A 23,319-nucleotide genomic window follows, 5' to 3' on the forward strand; every position below is an offset into this window, starting at 1 on the left:
CGTTGTAGTTGTACTTTTTTTGACAATAGGTTCAATTTCACTGTCATCACTCATCGGCTCCTCTTTTTCCTCATGATCTGTTTCAACATTTATGCTGGGTTCTGTCTGGACTGCTCCATTCTCTTTTTCACTTTTTTCCGGATTTTGTAACATGTTTCTTTGAATGAGAGACAATTGCGTGGCTTTCTGTTTGTAGACAGGATTGTCAAAAATTTCACTTTTTGCCGGTTGTGTTGACATGAACATTCTTTTGGGAATTAAGATAAATTCTTCAGTATACATTATCACTTCCTCAGATGAAGGTAACACGAGAGAGCAATACCTTTCAAAAGAACCGTGTTTTTAGCAAAAATCTGCCTTTTATTTTTTAAACTTGTTTGTTTAGATAAAAGTTTTTTAAATGAATTTTCATGACCTTGTATTAATGTCTTCTTGACGGGAACGTTACCGTTGACAACATTAAGCAAACACTCGCAAAGAAAGTTAATAAAACTAATTGGTGCCGACTTGATTAGTTCTTTTGACTTTATGTCCGATGTCTCTAACATTCGCCGCAGCATACAAAGCTCTTTCTCTCTCATTACTCAAATTGGTTACAACAGCTTTAGCTGGGGGAAGGTAAAAAACGGATGGTCCTGGTGGAACAATATTGGAGCAGTAACGTAAAACGTCCGATGTTTTTGGATCCAGATCGATCAGTAAATGACCAAAGGGTTGTTTGGTTGCTAGCTCGTAGCTATCTTTCAAAAATTGCGTGTTATTAAGCTGTCGACCAATTAAACCAATCTGTTGAATGTCACGGGGTGATTTAAATAAAATGATGTGTGTTGTATTAAGATCAATAGTTCGTGACCATTTACTTTGTTGAAATAAATTGTGTTTTACGTAAATTACACTAATGTTTTTGTGACGTCCTGCTGTAGCCAATTTCGAAAACTCTTTGTCATTAAAAATCTCTTCACATGAATCGTCAAACACCAGCAGACAGTTTTCGAGCTCCGATATCAGATCGAAGCTTGAAAATTTGGTAAACTGTATGTTTAATTTTGCCTCTAGTGACTTAAATTTGGGTTGTTCATATTGGTAGAAATAAAAAATCGAGAGGAACTTTGGAGAAAAAGTGTTTTCGAGTAACATTCTGAAAATAAGCTCTGTTTTTCCACAACATGACGGACCGCAAACAGCCATGAACAACCGGTCAGTTGTTGAAATGATTTTATTCATAATTTTGGGTTGGGAAGAGCGTATCCAACTGTACAAGAAGAAAGAGAAAACCAAAATGTAGACTCTTCACATTCAAGCTGGAAAAACACAAGTTTTACCAGAGAAACTATTATAAGAAAAATTATAATAAAAACTTGTGTAAAATAAACAACTTCTGATCGTGGTATCCTTGAATTACAAAACCTCCATGATCGTCTTTCATGGTGATTATCATCAAACACTAAGTCAGTTATTGCCCCGCCTGTATCTAACTGATCCTCTGCTTTACTCATTTCAAAATAAATTTCTTAAAAAAAGAGGTAAATTTGGTTATTTCATTATATAAATTTCATAAGATACAAATTGTGAGTTTTGATTATCATTGATAAAAGTAATGGTGTAGTTCGCATTTACTCTGTCAGTTTTTTCTCTGAAAACAATTGACTGTACGTTGTTCTTTTCAATTCTTCGTCTTATTTCAGCTGGAAGGCTCTTATCCTTCAGTGACATCAGAACTGGCTCTGCACGCTTGGGCATAGGTAAAGGGGTTAGTTTCAGCTTTCGCATTTTCTCTTCCAAAGACATGGTACAATTGGAAGTACTCCAAAAGTGAAAGGTATTTCTTGAAGGCTTCTATTTCAGCTCCAGTACAGACAATTTGCTGTCTCCTCAGTACAGTTTGACCACGACTGTCAACTTTTTCCTCTTTGACAAATGTAGCTGTTAATTGATTTTCATCCGCTATACAACTGTAAACCACTAAATTTGGGGACAAGTTCACTTGAAGTAGAGACGATGCTGCTTTCTCGGACCGTCGATTCATTCGTTAGCCACAGGTAAAAAAGGGTAGCTTTTTTTCTTGCACAGTGTTGATTTCTTTGCCGCTTAGGACAGCTTAAAACATGTAAAGTACAAATTGGTGTCTCGTGAAAAAATTTCAAATTTTCAATTTTTGGACATAATAAAATCTCTAAATTGATAACGTCCTTTTTGAGAAGTTTCTGAATAGTTTCTGTTTTTTCTGTTCCCTTCGCATAAAAAGTTGCCAAGGGAAATCGAAGTGCTATGCTATCAAAAATTTGTTGCAAATAACAATATGGATAATCTCCACTCTCCCAATTCAAACCATGGAGATATTTTGACACCCAACTGTAGGATCGTCTCTCACTCGAAGACAGTATGTTGAATGAAGTTGGGGGTAAAAATGACACAGTATCGCAATAATTTTCTGTCGAAACAGCTAGTTCTTTGATAATAAAACCAGACTTTTTATGTCGAAAGCCTTCAAAATCAAGAACAACTGGTCTTGATTTCAACATTCCAGCAAACTGAATAAATTGCTTTTAAAAGTCTTTACATATAGACAGAAGGCAAGTCCTGTCACGTGACCAAGATACTCGTTTGTCACTGGACACGGTAGGACATACGAATAGCCCGGCCCTTTTTCACTATATTCAAAGACAAAACCTGAAGCGTCGTGAAGTATAGCATGCAACCTCAAAATTTTGTAAGATTTGAAATACTTGTCCAGAGACGAATTATCAATACCAATCAGTCCACCATAGGGTCTCATTTTCATCGCAATATCCAAATCAAGATCAGGATCCAAGTACTGACATGTTGCCAAGAAATAAAGAAACCTTTCACCGTATTGAAAATAATCCTTTTTCAATTCCTTGTAAATTTCGTGAATAGCTTTCAAATCAACCGTCGCTAGAGTTGTCATGGCGGAAAAATGAGTTTCAAGGCCGCCTAATCCCCTTAATCCCTTTCCGTCTAGGATAACCCCCTATTATCCCATGTTTAAGTATCGTAGGATAACCCCCCCTCTCTTGAGACAGTATTTACTTACTACTTACATCAGGATAACCTGTTGTCTCAACTTCAAATTTTCCCATCACCACATATTCTGACATCTCTCAACACGCTTTTCGCTCAAACCATCTAAGTGCCCGAATCTCTCAAATAGTGCCATCTCAAGTTTCCAAAATTTGCTTCCCAACAGAGCACTTAGTGGAGTTAAACTTTGTGAGCTTGCATCCTTTCAAAATTCTTCGCCGGCAATGCAAACTCGCTCATTATATCGCTAACCTTCTCGTTTTCGGCCAAGTTCTCGTGCTGCAGCCTGACAATGTCCTTTCCCCTCTGCTCCAGTTTGTCATTGAGCTCGTGGTTCTCTCTCCTGGTGCCAGTCAGCTGTCCCCTCACCTCCGAGAGAGTGGCCTCCAACTGTGCATTAGTGGATCTCAGGGCACTGATCTCTGCTTCCGCTGCCAGCACTCGGTTCTCCAGGTTAGTCTGCGTGTGCTGCAAGGACACAGTGAATTAATCTAGCCACATTTACTCAGTTAATACACTACAGTAGGGTGAAAATGCTCCAAAAAATTGATTTGCCCGCAACGCACTTAAGAAATTCGATTAAATAAATTATTCAAACTGTTCATGTGAAAACGGAAAGTTTTTAACCCATCACAATAGTTTCATACATAGTGACAGCCTATTTAATCTAATTGTCAATAAGCGTTCTAATGTGGTCCACAGTATCATAAGATTCATAAGATTAGATAAATATCCGAAACTCAGCTGGTGTGATAGGCTAAAACTCCAAATAAATCCCGCCAAAACCAAGTACATGCTATTCAGAAACCCTTCGAAAAGACAAACAAGCCTTTGCCTAAAAATAAACGGAAAAGAAATCGAAGACGCCAAGACCATCAAGTTTTTAGGAACAACAATGACAACACACTGCAATGACGACACGTCAAATGTAATGAAAAATGTAAAGACATAACAGCCAGAGCGAACAAGCGAATCTTCCAGCTGTGGCGCTTAAGCAACCTGAATGTTGAACAAAAAGTTTACTTTTTTTGTACAAGTCTTAGATCCGGCCATTATTTCTATATGCAAACGCTAATGGGCTTACCCAATCGCAAACTGTCATCGCCAACATGCAAAAACACAAAATAGAGCACTGAGAGTTTGTATAAGGAAACTTCGATGCTATACCGTGCAGAAGCTACACGAAGAATCCAACTCACCTAGCATAAGAAAACTTCATATCCGATTGGCAAAAGACTACATCAAGCGCGCACAAAAAATTGAATCAATTTTACATCTTATAGAAAAAAAGGCAATGTCCAAAGAACAATTGCAAAAGCACTTTGGACCTTTTAATTGGGTAAACTACCTGACAGTCCAGCTCCCTATTCTTTTTATTGATTTAAATCAGTGATCGCCTGATTTTAGAGTTTCTCAATTACGTATAACAAATTCAGTTCAAAACTTGAGACAAATTCATTAGCAACGAAAAATGATCGAAAACTGTACCAAAATGGCAATTCTCCCCAAAACGTCTATATATTCGCGCAATACCTCAGTATACGAAAAGAAAATCACAGTGGGAGTGCGATCCCACCAGGCGCCACAGTTGTCTCGAGTAAACAGATAACCCCCTTCTTCAAGTTTTAACTTAATTCTGTTTCTATTTTTTTTATTTCCCCTCCCGCATACAAAATAGTTCTTTACTTACCCTCGTGCTTAAGAATAACCACTAACAACTACAAACGCGGCTAGCCGGAGATAAACAACGACAAGAAGTCACAATCAGGAAAAGCCAGTAAAAACACTCAACGTATTTCAAATGGCTCCGTACCCCAATAACAATAACAGCACCTCACAATACTACTTTTGTTATTAAAGTCAAAACCAAAATTGATTTCTATTTGACATCAAAATCGAAATGTGAGACGAGATCTTTTAACAAAATTAGCAGAACAAGTCTTGAACTAGAGCGCAAACAATTTCAATAGACAAACACAAATAAACAAGCTAACGAAATGGATTTTAAAAACAATTTTTGAAACTGATTGATAACCTCAAAAAACAGTGTTAAACATAATCGACTAAAATCGGGCGAATTACTCTTAAACGACTGGTGAGCGGCTGCCTTCGTCAGTAGCTGGCTACGTTTAGGGAGGCTGTATTTATTCGAGCCCGCTGGGTTACCGGTGGAAAGATGTGCTAGGGTGGGGCGGGCGGAGGTCAAGGAAAAAGCCTTTTCCAACATGAATTTTTATCTCCCAACCAGTTTCGATACTTAGAGTCTACAAACCCAAAGGCTCTATGAGCACTTATTGGCCTCCGAGTGTTACCTGATTATACCGTTTTAGAGGAATAAAAGTCAAATGTTTCATGGGAAAAATTGGGCAATCGCATATAAAACCACCTGACAAATAAAATTCCGATTGAAAAAGCTCACAAAAAGACCACTTGACAAATATAATTCCCTCAAACTTCGCAATTGATCAAGTCAGTTTATCGAACAAAAATATTATAAGACTTCTGATTGACAAAATGCATGAACAGATCCAGCAACCCGATATAATTCAAATTCTGTGAATTGGAAAAAAGTCGGGTGTATTCCTCTCAACGACCGGCGAGCGGTTGGATTTGTCATAGCTAGCCAAGGTTTAGTGAGAAAGCTTTAGCTTAGTTGAAGGACGTGAGGTGAGCGAAATAGATGATATCATTCCACATAACAGCAGCTGAAGTGCGGCATCAACAAAAGTTAAGGAAAAGGAGATAGTGTGCGAGAGATGAGTGAACGAGAAAGAGAAGGAAGGAAACCCCAACCAACAAAGAAAGCGAGATAACTACGAATATTTTTCATGATCAGATTCGAACCTGCAACTTCTAGTTTTCTAGCCGAAAACTGAAAGTGCGAAATGCAAGAAATGTTTTCAAATTTCGCAGAGAGAAAATTGTTCAAAATCAATTGTCTCCAAAGTTTTGTCAAGTGACCCATCCACAAGACTTCAAAATTTTGTCGGGGAGTAATCGTTAGTCTCAGAAAAAAGACAAAACTATTCAAATTTTAAACAATTGCAAATTTCGACAAACTCTCGCTACAATTCGTGATATTAAAATCTTCAGAACCATTTTATTGTCTCAAGAGACTATCCACTATCTATATTCCTAGCTTTGAACAATTTCCCTGGCTCATAAAGATCCATAAACTTGGAACAAGATAAAAATTTTTCAAAAATATCAGTAAAATATAATTTTATCAAAATTGCTAAAACAAGTCATTTAAAATTTGATAACCATTCCATTAACATTAGAAACTATGCAACAGCATATTATCAAAACCTCGGAGGAGATCCCTGGTCCACTGGTACCAAAAAAATAAATATAAAAATATTTTGTTATAAAAATTGCAAAATCATGATGTCAAAATCTGGAAAATCTGGCTCTTGGGTCCTTGGGAAAAACTTGAATAGTGAAAAAAATTTTTTTTTTAAATTGAAAAAAAAACATTCCATCACCACAAGAAACTGTGCAGTAATCTTTTATCAAACCATAGACGAGGTTCCTTAACAACTAGGGCTGATAAGACTCAAAAATGACGAAAATTTTCAAAAAGCTTGAAAAAAGAATTGTGAAAATTATTAAATTTGCGTGTTCTTGTTTGGATTACCAAAATATATAGCCCCTAAAACGGCCATAAAATGTACTTATATCTTTCAAAAGACCTTTATCGTCTTTAACCAGCCTCAATTTCAGACTGGTCCAACAAAAAATTTGAAAAATGACAAAAACACGAAAAATTGCAATATTTTGGGCTCAAAAACTTCTAAAAACGATCTTTTAACCATAAACTACGGCCTTCCCGGTAGCTTCATCACAATAAGCACTTGAGGGACTACTAAACGTTGCTAAGAGCCTCTAATGAAACTACCTGTTTATCCCGCTGGGCGCTACCTGTTTATCCCCTTTTTAAGGACGAAAAGTCGAATCGGTCAAGCGAAAAATAGCATAAAAAAGACAAACAGGGCTAATATAACTGCTATAAACTTCGTTTGAGAGCAATTAAACAACAATTTTTTTAAGTGTAAAATAGCACCTCAAAATATCCGTTTGAGATGACGGCAGCTGTTACTGAGAATCATATCCCTCATTTTTGTCATAGTTGAGAGCATCAGTGTGCAGTTTCGGTACAATACAACAAAAAATCAGAAAGGGCCCGGAGACTATAAGCCATCGAACCCGGCTTTCAAATCAAAAGTAGATGTTTATTCGGGTCTTTCCGATTATATCCCCAACCCGCCGTCTTAGTGGTCATATAAAGTAGTGGTCATAAAGTCACCTCCCACAATCGTAGTATTTATACCATAATGGGGCTATATTCTCATGGGTTGCTATAATGGGAAAGACCAATTTACGCAACTGCCGGTAAATCTGATGGCTGGGAGATTTTATTGTTTAAACCTTGAGTTTGTCCGTTTCTATTTTGCTGATCTTGAGCATTGTGTCCTTCTCCTGCATGGACTGTCCCAATTTCTCCACCGAGTGTCTTGCACTGGCCTCTATTTGCTCAGCAGTTGCCTCCACCTCCGTCAACTTGCTCAACAGGTGTGCGTTCTCCGCTTCCAGCTGTCCTTTGTCCTTGCTCACCTTCACCAGTTTAGTCTTCAGCTGATCAATGGCCGAGTGTAGCTCCAAGGCCTGAGACTCCTGTTCAACACAACTTGACTCAGACAAAATAAAAATCAGTTGAGTTTGTCAATTGTGAGAACAATTACACAAAAAGTGCCTGTTCCCTCGGTGATGTTCTGACACAAATAAACAGATATTGTATAGAAGTAAAGATTGAGCAAAAGAAAGAAGAGGAACCGACTTTAGACGCCAAGACACAAGTTACAGACTCAACAGCCTGACCAGAGCTCTCTACTTTCTCTCTCTGTGAGTTCAGCTGCTTCACCATTATACTATGCTGCTTGTCCGCCTCTTTCTAGTACCACAAGTTTTTATCAGGCAAACTTCAAAAAGTAACTAGTTATATATATATTCACATCATATATAAATATATACATCCAATGAGCGGGAACAATAAACCCTAATGAGTTTTGATGTCTCGTCCAACAAGTGCATAGCTCAAAATTTTATGTCTTATCGTATGGGTTGTAAATCATTTGCGGGAAAAATCAAAATTCACTTAAAAAAATAACCGACTAACGTCGGGCGAATTGCTCTCAAAAAACCGGTTCGCTTCGTCAGCAGCTAGCACGGTTTAGTGAGGCTAGCTTTAGCTTAAATGAAGGGGCGTGAAATGAGCGCAGCGGTGGGTGCATCGAGGAGGAGGATGATGGGTGTGGCGGGACAGTGGGGGGGGGGGGGGGGGGCGTCAACCTCTAAGAACCGCCCATCACACCATAAATATAAGTCTCCAAAACACTTTGTGAATCGCATACTTGGAGATTAGCGGGCTAAAAGGCTCTATGAAAACTTAATGCCGGCTGGTCGCTACTGTTTTATCACGTTTTTGAGGACGAAAAGTCAAAAGGGTCAGACAAAAAATCGGTCATGCAAAAAATCGCATTAAAAAAAGACCAACACGACTAATATAATTGCTACAAACTTCTTTTGAGAGCAATTAATAAAAATTTCAAGTTGTAAAAAACACCGCCACAATACAATTCAAATTCTTTGAATAAAAGAAACAAGTTTGAATTTGGAGTTTCCAGTTTAAATTTGGAAGCATGCCGATTAACGTCGGGCGAACTGCTCTCAAACGACCGGCGAGTGCTTGCCTAAGGTATTACCCAGATGGGGCTTAGGGATGCCAGCATTAGAAGGGGTGACCGGAGTGTGTGTGGGGTGGGTGGGTTCAAGCGTTGAGGGGGGGTTCAAGCGTTGAGGGGGGTTCAAGCGTTGGGGGTGTGCTAGATGAGAGGAGGTTAAAATCGACAGGAGGAGGGTGCACGATGGGAGTGTTGGGGAAGGGGGTAATGGGGGCTCAGGGGTCAAACTTTTTAGATTAAGAACCGCCCTTCACACAAAATCGTCTCCTCAAAACGGTTTTGTTGAATCGCATTCTTAGAGTATAGTAAAGCTTATGGCTCGAAGAGAACTTAATGCCCTCCGAGCGCTACCTGTTAATTTCGTTTTTCAGGACGAAAAGTCAAATGGGTCCCACGAAAAATCGGGGTTCAAGCGTTGGGGGTATGCTAGATGAGAGGAGGTTAAAATCGACAGGAGGAGGGTGCACGATGGGAGTGTTGGGGAAGTGGGTAATGGGGGCTGAGGGGTCAAACTTTTTAGATTAAGAACCGCCCTTTACACAATAAAATTGTCTCCTCAAAACAGTTTTGTTGAATCGCATTCTTAGAGTATAGTAAAGCTTATGGCTCGAAGAGAACTTAATGCCCTCCGAGCGCTACCTGTTAATTCCGTTTTTGAGGACGAAAAGTCAAATGGGTCAGACGGAAAATCAGTCAAGCGAAAAATCGCATAAAAAAGAACACAGGACGAATATAATTGCTACAAACTTCGTTTGACAGATATTAATAACCTTTGAAAAATCGAAAAACTTGGCACTCTTAATGGCAACAAATTTCACATTGATTCGAACTGGAATGGATTTATTTCCAAGTAGTCCATTAAAAATTTCAAACGCAAGTCAGGCCTCTTTCTGTTACAATTTTCATTACTAAATGTCGACCTCGAGCAGGGTAAGAGACCTCAGACAGCCCCATCAAACGCAAAATTAATCGTCATTTTATTTCAACCAAATTACCCTAAAGATTGATAATGCGGCATCAACTATCATGTTCAGAACTATTTTTATAGGAACGGACCTTGGTGGATTTGACGAGTGTGTGCAGGTGTTCTATCTCAAAGCGGTCCTGCTCTATCTTGCTCTCCAGTGACTAAAACAAACACCATGGAAGTTTACGGAACACATGCAATTCTTCAATTTCGAATTCAGCCAAATTGAAAAATTTATAGAGCAAACTATATATTGAAAGCTATCTGTTGAAAACAATACATTGAAAAGTGGATCTTTTCCGTTACTGCCCCACCCCCACCCACGTTACAGAGCACGTGTTAATACACAGTAAATTAATATGTAAAAATGGAAAATATCTTGAAACGGAAAAGATCCTCAATTGGAAAAGATCATAAAAAAAATCAATTTACCCTAATTTGGACGGCCATTCTATTGCAATCGGCCTCCTTCTGTCGCAGCTGTTTCTGTAAGTGGCCCTTTGTCTGCTCTAGCGACTTCTGGTGAGTGAACAAAGTGTCAGCTTCAGTCTAAACCATATATATCACATAATTGCCGTCAAGTAGGGTAGGACTAACCTGTCAATTAGCAGCGTTTACAATGAACCCACCAAGCAGATCAGCTATTTTTACTAGTAAGGATACACTTGTGTAATTTGCAAACATTACACATACACATTTTCTTTTTCTTTGCAATTGAGAGATGACTGTTTAATGACTGCTTTAAAAAATGACCATCTTCAAAAAAAACTAGCCATTCAGGTATGTCCCTAAATCCAAGAACGCAATCTCATGTTATAAAAAGTATGCATCTTTGCTCTGTAGTTTGTAAAAAAATTAATTGAGAGCAGGCTAAGAGCAGACTCTAGCCAATACAAACCCTAACAGTATAAACATGTTAGAAACACAACTATAACTGCTAATATTATACCAAGGGAGGGGACGTTCTACCCCCTCTAACCCCCCCCCCCCAAGCTTAGTGGATGCATATTATTTGCTCCCCGAGAGTACGTGCTATAATTTTATGTAATGATTTACTATATAATGGAACCTGCTCTGTAACTGGGTGGTGTATAACGTACTGGCGGGGGGGGGGGGGGCACAAACAGAAAAGATCCTAAACATTCTATCAGACTTCATTATTCAGTTTATTATAACCAAGTATATCACTCCTAGTAACTTATTTAGCAATGTTACGAAGTTATGAGTAGACAGGGGTTATATAGACAGACAGACCTTTGCCGTCTCGTACTGACTGCGAAGTGCGGCGACCACTGCGTCTTTGTCACTTAACTCCTCTCTCAAAAGACTCAGTTTGTTGTCACTCTTACCAAGTCTATCTAGCAAAGCATCTCTCTGTTCAGACAGTTTCTCCGCTTCCATCTAACATACAGACAAAGAAACTTGCTCACTTTGAGAGGTGCGTGAATATTGTATCTCTTATTCAGCAGAACTAGCTTTTAATACTGAAAATTATATCAACAATGGAATACCTGTTACGCCAACTATCTAATCATAGATAAACAATCATTTGAAGTGACGTCGAAGCAGGACAAGTCCTGACACAATTTAAAGAATTTTCATTGACTAAACAAAAAACATATAACGGACAATAAAATTGATTGGGAAAACCACTTAAAAACAAATCCGATCAATTGAAAAAAAAAATGAAAAAAATAAGCAAAAACCGAAGTCAAATTGCCGCATGTGAACAATGAATCCCCAGTATCAATGAACAGTTTTAATAGAAGGAAAGCTATAGCGAACACTTGAAAATTAAGCAGAGTAGACAATTGTTTTTCAACAATTGATATTAATGATTTCACTCTAACGCTCCGTTTCAATCAATTGATAACTTGGATTGGTGTAATCTCTAATGGCAAGCGTGGTGCGATTTCTAATCATATTTGAAGTAACTTGCACATCATATCTTAATACATGAAAATTATGCTGAGTGAACTATTCAGCGCTCAACCAATCAAAAACAAGCACTATATGTTCCCCATCTCTGGTTTTCTGGCCTAAAATTCAATATTTTGACACGTCTGCCAATTTCACTACCTCCACTTGTTATGTACAAATACACTTAATACATTACAAATACACTTACATACAAACATAATGGAACTTTTGCAATAGTAATAGCAGATTCTGCCGTACCTATGTTGCATCGAACTTCAAGCAGATATACTACTTAGCTCTGCGAAAATTCTTGACTTGTGGAAACTATTGGGAAACTCGGCTTTGTTTCGGAACGGAAAAACTAAGAAGTGAGATGGAATTTGAGATATCTGCCTCTTTAAATCAAAATATTACGACCATTTAGATTAAATCTTTCAATACTTTAAACGGTATCAGGCGCTGAGAGCTCCAACGAGGCGGTTCGTATCTTTGAAAACAATCAAAACTTAAACACAATGAAGAAATAGCAACAAACATAACCGGATAACGTCGGGCGAACTTCTCTCAAACGACCAGCGAGCGGTTGGCTTCGTCAGTAGCTAGCCACGGTTCAGTGAGGCTCGCTTTAGATTAAGTTGAGCGCAGCGGGGGTGCAAAAGTGGATTGGGGGACTGATTTGTTTTCTGTAAATCGTACACTTGAAGACTAGTGGGCTGAACGGCTCTAAGAGAACTTTATGCAAACTGGGCACTACCTCTTTATCCCGTTTCTGAAGACGAAAGTCAAATGGGTCAGACGGAACAACAAATTTTAACAAAATCTTGCATAAATTCAGAATATAAATATCTTAAGAACGACTTCATTGTCTCAAAAGACTATCTAGTATCCCTGTTTCAAGATTGAAACAGTTTCACTGGCTCGAAGATGGAACATGATAAAAATTTTCCAAATATTTGAAAAAATTTTAAATTTTATCAAAAAATTACTAAATCTGGAGTCATAAAAAATATCACCAATACATTAACTCTAGAAACTAAGCAGCAGATAAAAACTAAGCAGCTCTAGAAACTAAGCAGCTTATAATTACGTATTATAAAACCTTGAAGGAGGTCCCAGGGCCCCTGGTGCCAGAAAAATATTCGAAAACATAAAAATTGAATTTTTTTTTTACAAAATTGCTCAAATTCGTGATATTAAAATCTTGAAAAACATTCAGTTACGTCCATAAACTGTGCAGTAAAATTTTATCAAACCCTAGAGGAAGTTCCGTGGCTCCTGAGGCTAGAGAAACCTAAAAAATAACAAAAACTCAAAAAAAATGCAAGTATTATTAAAAAAATTGCTACAATTTGAGATATTAAAAAGTTGAGAAAAAATCCATGATCAACAAAAATTTTCCAGTAACTTATTATTAAACCATAACGGAGGTTTTCTGAACCCTGAGGCTCAAAAAACGATATTATTGACTATAAATGTCAGAAAAAAGGCAAAGGTTGTCAAAAAAATAAAATTCGTGATGTTAAAAACTTGCAAGACAATCCATAACATCTAGAAATTATACAGTTACCTATTTGCAAACCCTAGAGGGGGTTCCTTAGCAGGTGAGGCTGAATAAGAACCTAAAAAAAGAAAACGAAATTATACAAAAAAAAGTTTTATCAAAAAATTGCCGAAATTTATGAAATTAAGAAGTTGAAAAACTATTCCATGGCCACAGGGGCAACAGTGGGTGGGTGGTAACAGAAGGGATGTAACAACGCGCGGGGGGTGGGGCAATAGGGGGGTCAACAGTGTAGGGGTCTTCAACCTCTTAAGAACCGGTCTTGATACCATAAGTATATATATTCAAACAGTCTGAGCTGACAGAGCTGAAAAGCTCTGAGAGCACTTAATGACCGGTGGGCGCTACCTGTTCATCTCGTTTTCGAAGACAAGAGGTCAAAAGCGTCAGACAAAAAATCGGTCAAGCAAAAAATTGCATACAAAACCGACAGGACTAATATAATTGATACAAACTTCGAAGAGCAATTAACTACAAACTTCGTTTGAGAGCAATTAAAATTGAAGAACTCAGGTCACTCAAAAATTCAAAGAACATTCTAGAACAAAAGCGCAAAATCGAGTTAGACATACTCAGGTGACATAATGAGATGTACACAAGCGAGTATCAATACCAATAAGCATTAGAGATGGTAACTAATGAGACTAAAGAGAGCAAATTTCAAGTCGCAGCCACTTAAAATTGAGCATTATGGATCCATACTGCTTCTATTTTCAAATCCATTTTTCGATACTGAGTCGATTAATTTCCGATTCAGTATGTGTCGGAGTTTCCGATTCTGTGCCGATTCAGTATGTTTCCGATTCTGTGTCGGAGGGGGGTGGGCGGTGACTGAGGGGGGGGGGGGGGGGTTCAAAGGTGGGTCAAGGAAGGAACCGCCCCCCTCACGCCCTGAAATTATCTCCTTAAAACAAGTTCGGCGAATCGCATACTTAGAGATTTGTAAGGCGCAGGGCTCTAAGAGAGCTGCTCAGTCACTAAATGCCGAGCGCTATCTGTTTATCCGGTTTTTGAGGACGAAAAGTCAAAAGCGTCAGACGAAAAATCGGTCAAGCAAAAAATTGCATAAAAGACCGACAGGACTAATATAATTGCTACAAACTTCGTGTTAGAGCAACTAAAAATATAGCCGGCAGATATCCCGAAAATAGCCGCCGTTGACGCGCTTGATGCCCATTGGTATTGAAACAAAAAGATAAATTGACCGAATTTTTTTCCATTTTTTTTAGTGTCAAAAAGTAATCTAATTCGTCGTGCAGTTTGTGGGATTCTTAAATTATGCTTGATTCAGCTTCTAAACTGAAAGCTTATAAACTTAATACCAATGCCAGCTTGCAAATACTCTAATGAACTTTGATAACCTAATTCTCAATGACCTACTGACCGGGCTTTATCGGTTTATCCCGTCTCTTCTGATTTTACTATCAACCTTGAATGTAATCACGGTCGTGCGTAATTTTACTGCGCCGAATCACTCACTTTTTCGTTCCAATTCTTTCTTGTTTCAGCGTGACCAAAATCACTACTCCAATTTGACTTCAAAAATCATGAAAATGTGTGAACAGATCTTAAAAAAATAGCCGGAAGAATTCCCGAAACGACTCGAAGTGGAAATCCACTTAAAAGTTATCCAACTACTCATCAGACAAAACCTTCCTCCACTAATTTATGATTATCTTGAAACAAAACCATTAAACAAGAACCTAAAAGAAAAACAAATTTAAAATAGAATTAAAAAGCTGATCGAATTTTTTCATAAATTGAGATCCCGAATGACTGTCTCTGCCAAAATTACTTCAACAAAACAACTAGTACCTACAAAAACCATTTATGAGAGTTTTTCAAAAAACACTTTAAGCCAAATCATGAAACAATTAGCTCTTATAAACAACTTGGACTAAAAAACTGGGAAAACTTAATAAATTTTTAATATTACAAAAGCACATAAATCCAAAGAAAAATTCCTTTCAGCCAATAGGGTAGCCAGATGCTCGCAAAACAATAGGCAAGCCATAATATGCTGAGAAACTTCCGAAAAACAAAAACGAACTGCAAAAAAATAGGAAAAAAGTTTCAATTTTCGTCATTTTTTATATTTCTAAACAAAATGCTTCGCATCCACAACACGGTAATCACTCGTTATCTAAAAATTGCTCCAGTAATAGGGGTCTTTTTGATACCCATTTAAAGCAGTAAAACACAACAATCGTCAAAAAATGGCAAAATAAGCCCAAAAATCAGCAAAAAACATGAAAAATCTCCAAATTAGCATGAAATTCATATGAAATTCCAAAAACCTTCAAAACACAACCAAAACAAGCCTAAAAATAACACGAAATCATAACCACACCTCTTAACCAAAAACATTGAAAACATAGCCGGCAGATTGCCGGAAAATAGCCCCGATAGACGCTTGGGGCATTACATGAATTGAAAAAACTATAGAGATTAGACAGACATATCAACAACCAGTCCTTTAATAGACCACTAGACTTTTTGGATTAGCTTTGGACTGTCACTTTTATGAGACACATAAGCTCTATAAGGAGAAAGCCCTTATATGGCTCTTCAAAATTAGGATCTCTTCCGTTTGTGCCCCTCAGCTTAGTGGGCGCATATTATTTGCACCCCTCAAAAGCACGTGCAAAATTTTTACATAATGACTTACCAGGTAATGGCACGTGCTCTGTAACTGGGGGCGCATAACGTACTGGGGGAGCACAAACGGAAAACATCCCAAAATTAAAATTCGAAATCAAAAACTCAAGACTCAATAATCAAAAATTCAATCAAAAATCAAAAACTCAATAATCAAGAATTAGGGCATGTGTTTAGCACTACTCAGATGCACACTATTGACCTTCATTAACTGTTCATAAAATTTAAAGTTCAATAAGTGAGTTCAGAAGTCATTTTTTGAGTGAGGTCAGTCATTGAAAAAGTCAATTCTAAGAAGTCAGGGTGAGACAAAACAGAAATCTTTTAGACGAAGTAAAAAAACATAGCAGGACAAGTCCTGAAATACAATTCAAAGAATTGAATGAAAAACTTAGAAATACTCTAACTGACCAGCAGATCAATTCAATGCTGCCAAACAAAACACACAAAATCATCTCAAAAAATTGAGAAACAAACAATCAAACAAACTTAACAAATATATAATCATTGATAAAACTGAAGATTTTACCCCTAACGCAAAATTTGATCCCTTTAAATATACCTATTTCCAAAATTATGTTCAAAACCAAATTTTGTTTCAGAAATTGGTGCAGTATTATATCTGAAACACCTGAAAATATTCATTGGCCCTTGAAGATCGATTAACTAGAGGCTATCCAGTGAAACAATTCCAAGCCTTAAAAAATTAATTGGTTCAAAGATCAATAGGCAATAATTTTTAAAAATTTCAAATTTCATAAAACAGAACTTCGTTGTATTAAAATGTTGAAAACCATCTAATTACCCCCTAGCAACTATTTAATAACATACTATCAAACCCTGTATGAGGTTATCTGGCTAGAAAAACTGAATAAGAGACATATGTTTTGAAAAAACTTAAAAACTTGCGAGTTTTATCAGAAAACTTTCAAAATTCAAAAGGTTAAATTGTTGAAAACAAAACTATTGAAAATAACAATTATGCAGTAACTTTTTTCAGACCGTGGAATTGGTTTCTTTCAGAAATTGGTGCAGTATTATATCTGAAAGACCTGAAAATATTCATTGGCCCTTGAAGATCGATTAACTAGAGGCTATCCAGTGAAACAATTCCAAGCCTTAAAAAATTAATTGGTTCAAAGATCAATAGGCAATAATTTTTAAAAATTTCAAATTTCATAAAACAGAACTTCGTTGTATTAAAATGTTGAAAACCATCTAATTACCCCCTAGCAACTATTTAATAACATACTATCAAACCCTGTATGAGGTTATCTGGCTAGAAAAACTGAATAAGAGACATATGTTTTGAAAAAACTTAAAAACTTGCGAGTTTTATCAGAAAACTTTCAAAATTCAAAAGGTTAAATTGTTGAAAACAAAACCATTGAAAATAACAATTATGCAGTAACTTTTTTCAGACCGTGGAATTGGTTTCTTTGAGAAATTGGTGCAGTATTATATCTGAAAGACCTGAAAATATTCATTGGCCCTTGAAGATCGATTAACTAGAGGCTATCCAGTGAAACAATTCCAAGCCTTAAAAAATTAATTGGTTCAAAGATCAATAGGCAATAATTTTTAAAAATTTCAAATTTCATAAAACAGAACTTCGTTGTAATAAAATGTTGAAAACCATCTAATTACCCCCTAGCAACTATTTAATAACATACTATCAAACCCTGTATGAGGTTATCTCGCTAGAAAAATGAATCAGAGACATATGTTTTGAAAAAACTTTAAAACTTGCGAGTTTTATCAGAAAACTTTCAAAATTCAAAAGGTTAAATTGTTGAAAACAAAACCATTGAAAATAACAATTATGCAGTAACTTCTTTCATACCGTGGAATTGGTTTCTTGGCACTTCAGAATGAACAACTATCAAAAATTGACAAGAACTTTAGGAAACCTTAAAAAAATTGCAGATTTTCAAAAAAAATGCTAAAATTTGAGACAGTAAAATATCAAAAACCAACCCATTATTACTAGAACCTATGAAGTGCCCTATTAGCAAACCTTAAAGGAGACTCCCTGGCACCTGAAGATGGAAAAACTCAAAAAATGACAAAAATTTTCAAAAAAAATTAAAAGTTGCAAAAACTAGTATCATTTTGTTTTTTTTTGTAGTACCAAAACACATAGCTCATAAAATGGTTATAACAAGTACTTTTGTCTCGAAAAAGGCCTTCATCAACTTTTAAAAATCTTCAAACTAAGACTACTCAAGCAAAAAACTTGAAAAAATGCAAAATCCCAGCAGCTGCAACACTCTAAGCACTTGAGGGACTACTAACGTCCACTTTGGGCCTCTAATGAAACTTAATGCCCGCTGGGCGTTACCTGTTTATCCGTTTTGAAAGATCAAAGAAGATAAAAGTCATTCAAAAAATGTGTGAACACATCTTTAATAAAAAAACATAGCCGGAAGAATTGCGGAAACGACGCGAAGGACAAATTGCCCATACTTATGACTAAACAACTAGAACAACTTTTGTGAACCCTGAACCTCCAGAAATGCAATAAATAATTTAAGGAAGAATAGAAACGGCATGCAAAAACAAATTGAACAAAAAACAACTTGAAAAACTTAATGAGTTGTTTTTAATAGAACTAGGAAACATAAAGCCGCATAAAGTTCCTTTGGAATTAGAGCAACGAAAAGCTCACAAAACAATGGGCAAGTCACAATAGGTTAGGAAACTTGTCCAAGATTTAAAAAAAGAAAAACTGCAAAAAAATAAGAGAAATTTTGTAAAATTTCTCAATTTTTCTTACAATTTTCATTTAAATGATTATCAAAAAAAATTTAGTCAATTGGTATCTGAGTATTCGTTACTCAACGAGCTTCTATTCAAATCCCACTTAAAGCATTAAAACAAAAAAAACAGGCAAAATATCATTAAGGTTCGTCTAAAAATTAGCAAAACTGATCAAAAACCTCCAAATTAGCATTAAACTCAAATTAACAACTTGAAACCTTGAATTCCCATCAAAACTCTAAAAAACAGCTGTATGAACAAAAACCACTCTCTTTTCGCTCCGCTCTTCACTTTTGTTCAGCAAAATTTTTCACGCGTTTCAATTCCCGCTTCAAAATTCACTCCAATAAAATTGATTTAAAAAAAGGACTTCGCCAATACTCCTCTTCGAGTCGTAAAAACAGCGCCCCAATACAATTCAAATTCTTTGAATTGTAAAAAAATTTAGGAGCGCAATAAGAGCCGCCTGGAATTGAGGACGCGAAAAAACTTCTTTAAAATGCCGCATGTGAACAAAAAATTTCGCTTCATAACAGAATTTTTTTGCATACCTCAATTTCTCGCTCTCTAGAAAACAGTGATATGAAAAAAGAAAACCAATTTTTTTTCGCTCACAACAAAATCACTCCAAATTTTTTCACGTGTTTCATTTCCTGCTTCAAAATTCACCCCAATAAAATTGATTTAAAAAAGGACTTCTCCAATACTCCTCTTCGAGTCGTAAAAAAAGACAGCGCCCCAATACAATTCAAATTCATTGAATTGTAAAAAAAGGAGATCGCCTAAAAAATATCCGTTTGAGAGGCTGACGTCGTCAATTAAAAACTACAATATAACATACCCGGCAGATTGCCGGAAAATAGCCGCCGTTGATTCCAATAAGCATTATTGGGATTGAAATAACAGAAGATATTGAAAAAAAAAGATTTTTGTACAAAAACGTTTTTTTAAGTCCGATTTATTTTGATGGCATTTCGTAGTTGAACATACTTCTCTTTCTTAGAGAGAGGCTACAGGGGCTACTATCAATACCAATAAGCATTAGAGATGGTAACTAATACTTAGAGGAACGACATTCAAATAGCGGGCATCTAAAATTAGGCTTTATGGGTTTATCCCGTTTCTACTTCTGACTTCAATTTTTTATACTGACTCTGTTCAGTTTGAATTGCTTTGCTGAGCAACTGATGTTCAAAATCACTTTTAGCAGAATGAGAGAAGAGAGAAACTAGCCTAGAGAAGTCAAAAAGATTTCACGCAAAATGTTGAAAAGGCGGCAAAATGAGGTAAAGCGAAAAATTTTTTTATTCGACGAAGTAAAAAAACATAGCAGGACAAGTCCTGACGTACAATTCAAAGAATTTTCATTGACTAAACAGAAAAACTAGACCTAGAATGGACTATGAGTGAATTGAGAAAACCATTTTAAAAAAATCAGATCAAAAAATTAAAAAAAAACGACAAAAAATCAATGTCAAAATGCCGCATGTGAACAAAAAAACCACTAGCGAGAAATGAAAATTTAATTCAAACAAAAATTAGGCCTAGAATGAGCTGTGAATTGATTGGGAAACCATTTAGAAAAAAATTCGATCCAAAAAATCGAAAAAACAGTAAAAATCAGAGTGAAATTGCCGCATGTGAACAAAAAACCACTACCGAAAAACCGAATTTTTGTTCAAACACCATTTTCGCAATCTACTTTAAAATTAGAGCGAAAAAAATTCACGCCGCAAAACCACTCGCTTTTTCGCTCCATTTCCTGTTTCGGCGTGACCAAAATCACTACTCCAATTTGACTTCAAAAATCATGAAAATGTGTGAACAGATCTTAAAAAAAAACATAGCCGGAAAAATTCCGGAAACGACTCGAAGTAAAAATCTGACTATTCTCACTAATCAGATGCATCACCAGCATATTACCAATCGACAGACAGTGTAACCAATTCACAAAGAAAAGACTGGAGAACTGGAAACATGACAAAGGACGAAATCAAAAAATAATATTCTCTAAAAATCCAAACAAAATTCTCTACAAAAAGAAAACATGCAGCTTCCCATCCATAACTCATAGAAATCAATTAGTTATATATTTGGCTAGATCAATCGACCACCTAGTACTTGCAGAGAAACCTTAAACATCAAACTAAAAAAAGACTAAGAAAAAATCCTTAACGAATTAGAGTTTTGTATAATTTGTTTAAATGAAAACTGTCCTGCTAAGCATTCAAGTGCAAATTCAAAGTATCGACACCTACAAAAATGCTCCTTATTGAGAAAAAGTTACCAACAAAAATCATTAAATTGGAAGAAATAGGCAAAAAACTTAGAAAAAAGACAAAAAGTGGCCAAAATTTGCTCTGATTTACTCGATTTTCTTTAACAAAAACAACTCGAAACAAATATCAATCAAAATGAAAGACATCCAAAAGAACTACAACAACTGACTTCCTCTATAAAACCCCCCAAATGCTATCAAAGGCTGAGGAAGAATAGAAACGACATTTAAAAACAAATTGAACAGAAAAACGAGAAAAAGTAAGGTGTTTTTTTTAATTTTACAAGAAAAAAGAAAGCCAAATAAAGTTACTTTGAGCAAATAGAGCAATGAAATGCTCGCAAAACAATGGGCAAGTTATAGCAAGCTAAAAAAATTGCCGACGATTGAAAAAAAAACGAAAAAAAGCAAAAAATTAAAAAAGTGGTTAAAAAATTATCAGTTTTTCTGTCATTTTTCTTCAGAAAAAAAGTTTTATACCAACAAAATTGTAATCAGTTTGTATCCCTGATATTCATTGAGCAACGAGCTTCTATGCAAATTGCACTTAAAGCAGTAAAAGAAAACAAAAGGCCAAAATACATTAAATTTCGTCGAAAAATCAGCAAAACTGATCAAAAACCTCCAAATTTGCATAAACTCAAATTAACTACTTGAAACCTTCAATTCCTATCAGAACGAGCCCAAATCCAATACAATATCATAATCAAACCCAATAAACAAGAAAAATTGCAAATAAACTGCTTTTAAAAGCCGCACGTGAACAAAAAAATTTCGCTAGCTCAGAGAAAATTTTTTCACACATCAATTTCTCGCTCTCTCAAAAACAGCGGTATGAACAAAAAACCACTCTCGTTTCGCTCTACTCTTCACTTTTGTTCAGCACCAAAAGCGCTCTAAATTTTTTCGCGCGTTTCATTTCCCGCTTCAAAATTCACTCCAATAAAATTGATTAAAAAAAAAAAAGGACTTCTCCAATACTCCTCTTCGAGTCGTAAAAAGACAGCGCCCCAATACAATTCAAATTCTTTGAATTGTAAAAAAAAAATAGGAGCGCTATAATAGCCGGCTGAGAAGATGAGGGCGGCTATTAAAAATATTTTTTTCATAATATCATTTTCGTGATTTAGTAATATGATTATAGTGCTTTAGTAACATATTTTAGTGATTCAGTAATTTGCTTTTGGAGAAACCATGATATTTAAATTGTTTTAAAAAGACAACTATATACGTTTCATTTACTCAGGTGAACTTGTTAACTCTTTCTGATTGACTAGTTGTCATCTTGTGTTTACACATTTACACAATTCATCATCACACTCGGTGAGAGCGAAGCTCAAAAAACTACAACGCATGATTTTTCAATCTTATGTTAAAGAATATTATAAATATTACATTTGTCTACTCTAATGAATAGCAATACAATTCAGCTTCAGCTTCTTTTGTATTCCAAATCTTCACTAACGAATTGAGCTTTTATATTTATTTGACTTAAATTTTGAGAGCAGCAGAAGGAGCCAGAAATATTTGCCAAAACCTATATCGGCTCAATGTTTCAACTAGCCGACTGTCAATATCAAGCTCAATTTGGTTTTTTTAAAATAGTACCAGTAAAAGTCAATTCCGACTCCAAAAAAGCGTTTATAAAAACTATACTGCTTAATGCTTAATGTGTTAATGCTTATGAGCACAAATTAGCGTTGCTTGAGAGGAAGAAAATATAAAATAAGAATAGATAGCTAGATTCTAAATAGATAAATCATTAAGATGATTTTTATTGGGCCAGGTGGTTTAAGTCAGTGTCATCCACCATAACAGCTCGATAGGTAGGCAGCAGAAAATAAGACTTAAAATCCTATACAACTCTTTATATACAAGTTTCTTCTAAACTGCACGCAAACTCAATTTTTGGTCATACTATAAGAGCTGACTTCCCAGCAACACCATTCATCAAATTTAACTAAATACGCGTTGAGTAAAACTTTTTGTGTCCCTCATATAGGGTTCTAGTTGTATTTTGTTATATTACCAACACAATAATTGTTCGTTTTTGCTTGATTCAATAGTCATTAACTATTTTTATTCAATATATTCCTATATATTATTCGTAAAGGAAGAGCAAGAAGTACTGTTGTCTTTTGCATTTTATTTGAAATGAAATTACTGTTTAAATTTCGGCTACATTAACATCACATTGTAATAGTACAGGTGCTTGATGAGAACTAACCGCTCTCCTGGCATGTTCACGCAAAATGTGGCGCAGTGCTTTGTTTGAGGACTCGAATGCCTGCAGCTTGTCCAACAGAAGAGACCTCTGTTTGTTCAGCAGAGAAATATCCGATGAAGACATTCTTTTATCCTTAAATCAAAACAAACAATCTCATACCACCGT

The 23,319-nt window shown here is 36.0% G+C and overlaps 2 protein-coding genes across 4 annotated transcripts in view; one reads left to right on the plus strand and one right to left on the minus strand.

The window, feature by feature from the left end:
* Positions 1-23,319, plus strand: part of LOC142335302 (putative protein-lysine deacylase ABHD14B) — a 568,842-nt gene that overhangs the window by 168,170 nt on the left and 377,353 nt on the right. The gene's annotated exons all lie outside the window — the stretch shown is intronic.
* LOC142335236 (uncharacterized) overlaps positions 1-23,319 on the minus strand; it is a 144,865-nt gene that overhangs the window by 92,304 nt on the left and 29,242 nt on the right. Inside the window, exons 1-6 of one of the 2 annotated variants that reach the window (XR_012758863.1) lie at positions 23,155-23,305; positions 11,005-11,151; positions 10,183-10,299; positions 9,840-9,911; positions 7,471-7,716; positions 3,295-3,510 (exon numbers count right to left, since the gene is read on the minus strand). Coding sequence is in view for 1 of the 2 variants with exons in the window: in XM_075383654.1 (XP_075239769.1) it covers positions 3,295-3,510; positions 7,471-7,716; positions 9,840-9,911; positions 10,183-10,299; positions 11,005-11,151 (798 nt within the window). In the remaining variant the exon portion in view is untranslated. Of the gene's footprint in view, positions 1-3,294; positions 3,511-7,470; positions 7,717-9,839; positions 9,912-10,182; positions 10,300-11,004; positions 11,152-23,154; positions 23,306-23,319 lie in introns of those variants that run through there. The other variant, XM_075383654.1, reaches the window with a different exon arrangement.

Source organism: Convolutriloba macropyga, chromosome 1 (genome assembly GCF_964194025.1).
Source record: "Convolutriloba macropyga chromosome 1, txConMacr16.3, whole genome shotgun sequence".
Lineage (NCBI taxonomy): Eukaryota > Metazoa > Xenacoelomorpha > Acoela > Convolutidae > Convolutriloba > Convolutriloba macropyga.